General features: G+C 43.5%; 2 protein-coding genes across 2 annotated transcripts; one reads left to right on the plus strand and one right to left on the minus strand.

Moving 5' to 3' along the window:
- The first annotated feature begins 474 nt into the window (after window positions 1-474).
- On the plus strand, window positions 475-2845 carry LOC109413116 (mitochondrial DNA helicase). Its single transcript, XM_019686833.3, has 3 exons — window positions 475-1194; window positions 1281-1587; window positions 1645-2845. The coding sequence occupies exons 1-3, from the start codon at window positions 613-615 to the stop codon at window positions 2772-2774; spliced, it is 2019 nt and encodes a 672-aa protein (XP_019542378.3). The 5' UTR covers window positions 475-612; the 3' UTR covers window positions 2775-2845.
- On the minus strand, window positions 2723-3527 carry LOC109418555 (cysteine-rich PDZ-binding protein). The gene is made up of 2 exons (XM_019692763.3): window positions 3215-3527; window positions 2723-3028 (listed from the first exon to the last, which is right to left on the minus strand). The coding sequence occupies exons 1-2, from the start codon at window positions 3385-3387 to the stop codon at window positions 2899-2901; spliced, it is 303 nt and encodes a 100-aa protein (XP_019548308.1). The 5' UTR covers window positions 3388-3527; the 3' UTR covers window positions 2723-2898.
- Between the last annotated feature and the right edge of the window lie 295 nt (window positions 3528-3822).

Genomic DNA, 3822 nt, shown 5'->3' on the forward strand with positions numbered 1-3822 from the left:
TGCAAAGCTTTTGGCGAACCATTTCATTACAATACACATTATTACCCGTTGCAAGAAAAAAGAGAGCGAAAAAGGTGCAAAATCGCTAATAGACCTCCACTGGTATGTTTAATCGTTATGGTGTCTTCTACAATAAGTGCGCAAATTGACCAAGCAATACTGCGCCGAAAACACCGAAATCATTTTTCTTACAGGCGGAGATGTATGGGCGCTTGCGCGTACAAATTTTCGCGCAACGCATAATATTGTAGCTGATACACTGTATGGTACAGGAATGGTTTTCACCAAATACCCTATGGTTAGTTTTTATCCGGGTAGTGTGCGCGGTGTCATGCAGCCATTTGGAATTACGCAGCCACGCTTCAATACAAAAAATGATATCTGGAAACACTGTATGGGTGTATATATATAACAGTACATAACCAAAAACTGTCTCTGCCTCTACTCCCGAACCGTTCTATGTAAACAAATCAATGCGCGCAATATTTTTCCCCTGTCTAGTTTGTCTAGTTCAACGCGGTTTGGATTTAGATTTAATAACACTAGTTTCACAAAATTCTAAATTATACAATAGTTTTGTTACAAACAAGTATTTTGTATGCATGTTAAATAATGATATTCAAGCAACTGTTATCGTCAAGTTTCAATGTAAGCCAGCATCTTCGTTACAAAGTGCGTCTGACGAAAGACATCGCAGCTCCTACGCAATTACCCTCAGTCCGTACCTCGTATGTGTGCCATGTCCGTTACGTGTCCAGCTTTGACGCCAGCAAGGACGACCCGTCCCTTCCGGGAACGTCTATATTCAATATTAAGAAAACGATCAAATCATCTCCGTACGAGTGCACGGAGGGCTTCACCTGTATTCGTACGGTATGCCCCGTTTGTAACGTCGTACCGGGCCAGCTGGACCCTGGTTCTCAGGCGTCGAAGAAGGAAACCATCTACGTGAATAAAACCACCGGGAACTTTACCTGTTCCGCGTGTCAACATTTAGGCCGTTGGGACCACATAGAGAAGTTCTTCCTGCCGTGTAGCAAAAGTGCCCGAACGGTTCAGGAAATGCGAAAGCTACGAGATGCATTTCTGGATGGGAAGAAATCGGAGCAGAAACAGTCGGTTGATGTTCCTGGCGGTTCGGTGGTGGTCGACGAGAAACTTGGGGAACACATTAGCAATATATTAGGGTTGCAGGTAAGAAATGACACTAACGTTCGTTTTCGACCTTTTGTAAGCCAACCGTTACGTAGCTATACTAAAAAACGTTTACTATCTTCCAGGAAAATCCTGCATCCAGCTTAGTTGCCATAGGATCTCGATGGGACGGTGAAAAAAGTCTTCTATACGTCCCGCTTACTGACGTAGAATCTAGAGTAGTTGGCTATAGGGTTCTCAGTAGAACGCACCAGAATGGCGAAAATATGATTATAGAACGAACCATTCCCGAAGCTAATTGTGCCGGTTTGGTGCTATTACGGTGTTCATCTGGAATCACAACTACAAAAGCTTCCGCCAAAGACCAATCGAGTGGTGTTCTTGTACTTAATGTTCTGGATCTTTTGGCATTGAGTACAGCAAAATTGAATGGTAAGACTAATGGGCATGCTTTGAGTGTTGATTTTTGATCCTGACTTGTATTTCCAGTAACGGCCATCTGTCTTCCACACGATCTGAAAAGTCTACCTCAACAGTGCCTTCCTGGGTTAGAACGGTATCATAAATTGACACTGTGGTTCAATTACGACACGGCAGGGTGGGATACTGCTCGTAACTACGCCAAAAAACTAGACGAGAGGCGATGTACCTTTGTTAGACCCACGGACGCACATCCGACTCCGGCTAAAGCTCTTTCGCTAGGGTTGGACTTGAAAGGAATTTTGGCCAAAGCTCAACCTATACTGCACCAGTCCATTACGACGTTTCACTCGCTACGTCAGGACGTCCTGAGTGATCTGCAGAACATCGATAAGGTTCAGGGTGTTAAATGGAAGCGATATCCAACTCTGAACAAGTTGCTAAAAGGCCATCGCAAGGGGGAGCTGACGGTCCTGACCGGTCCAACCGGTTGCGGGAAAACTACTTTCATGTCTGACTATTCCTTGGATCTTGCCCTGCAGGGAGTATCAACACTTTGGGGATCTTTCGAAATTCGTAATACGCGATTGGCTTCTACACTGTTGAGACAAATGGCCGGACGACCTCTGGATGCGCATTTATCTGAGTTTGACTACTGGGCCGACGAGTTCGAACGGTTACCAATTTATTTCATGACCTTCCATGGCCAGCAACCCATCAAAGTAGTGATGGAGGCCATCGAGCATGCCCAGTATGTGAACGACATTCATCATGTGATCATCGACAATCTCCAATTTATGATGGGAGTTTCGGAGGATACCAAGCATCTGGATCGCTATTGGAAGCAAGATGCCATCATCGCAGCGTTTCGGACGTTTGCCACGCGAAAGAACTGTCACGTGACGCTGGTAATTCATCCCAGGAAGGAACGTGATACGGACGATCTGACAACCAGCTCAATTTTCGGCGGAGCGAAAGCTTCTCAGGAAGCCGACAACGTATTAATCATCCAGGACAAACGATTGACTTCGGTTCGGGGGAAGAAATACCTGCAGGTAGCGAAGAATCGATACAGCGGAGATCTGGGCATTATGCCCCTGGACTTCGACAAAACTAGTCTCAGCTATGCTCAGAAAAAGAAAAAGTCTGAAATAATAGAGCCAAGCGAACCAACCGAAGCTACAATTAGTGATTCCTAAGGCATTTGCATTAACTTTATTGTTAAAAAGTACAAGACCAAAAGATTTATTAGACACTTATATTAAATTATTCTAACAGCCTTAACATTACTCCTAAAACGATTTCGAACTCCTGACGATTCCATCATGCCGACGATTGGCGATAGTTTTTCACGTCCAAAAGCTTTTTACCGCACATGGCGCAAATGCCTTTCTTGTAAGCACACTGCTGGCAATAGTGCGATCCCGCTTGATGAATTTTCTGTTTACAAATTCTGCAAACAAAAATGATGCCATTAAAAAGTTGATAATTATTCATACAGTGAGGAAAGGCCAAAGATGTGAATTAGTACAAGCATGCTTGCAATTGCAAAGTATATCAAGATTTGATATTGAATGTTATCTCATGCTCATTTATAACTGTGCAGCAAAATCCCTTAGTATATAGGTAAGGTACGTACCGGCAAGGTGCGAAGTTTCCGGCCATCGGGTTGAATCGCATTTTGGCTCCTGTTAGGGCTTTGTTTTCGTTGATCTTCCGGCCGCCACCTTCGGTGGTGTTTCTGGCGCCCGATTTCCACGGATCGGGCGTTATGACTTTGCCGAGCTTCTTTTCGCACTTTTCGCAAACCATCGCGACGCGGTTTGAGGGGAATACTGTTTGCAAAAGTAATAAATAATTTGTTTAAATTTACTGAGAAAGTTTTAGGTTTCGAACGTAAACGAAGCTGTTGTTTTGATTTGACGCAGTGATCTGACAGTAGGTATATAAAATGCAGAGTAAAAATTAAGATCAACAAATCTGCTTACCCGGCGCACGTTCCCAAGACAGTGTTGCCAAAATCCCTTCTTAATTTAACCATCTACTACCTAAATTTGTGATTTCGATCTAATGAATGAATTATATAAGGCATTTTATGAGACGTTTCAAATCAGCTGTTTTTTGAATGTTTACCAGTTTTGAAGTCCAACCGGTGGGCCCATTTATTTACATTTTCGCTAGCATAACATGTGATACGGGCCCATCCAATGAACGGGATGCATTTATATGTAAAAATGCGTCAATCTG

The sequence above is a fragment of the Aedes albopictus genome, chromosome 3 (assembly GCF_035046485.1).
Source record: "Aedes albopictus strain Foshan chromosome 3, AalbF5, whole genome shotgun sequence".
NCBI classification, from domain to species: domain Eukaryota; kingdom Metazoa; phylum Arthropoda; class Insecta; order Diptera; family Culicidae; genus Aedes; species Aedes albopictus.

Coding starts and splice junctions, on each gene's coding strand:
- LOC109418555 (XM_019692763.3), bottom strand. CDS start 3,387: ATGGTTTGCGAAAAGTGCGAAAAGAAGCTCGGCAAAGTCATAACGCCC. Junction 3,029..3,214: donor GGAAACTTCGCACCTTGCCG/GTACGTACCTTA, acceptor TTTTGTTTGCAG/AATTTGTAAACAGAAAATTC.
- LOC109413116 (XM_019686833.3), top strand. CDS start 613: ATGATATTCAAGCAACTGTTATCGTCAAGTTTCAATGTAAGCCAGCAT. Junction 1,195..1,280: donor GCAATATATTAGGGTTGCAG/GTAAGAAATGAC, acceptor ACTATCTTCCAG/GAAAATCCTGCATCCAGCTT. Junction 1,588..1,644: donor GAGTACAGCAAAATTGAATG/GTAAGACTAATG, acceptor TTGTATTTCCAG/TAACGGCCATCTGTCTTCCA.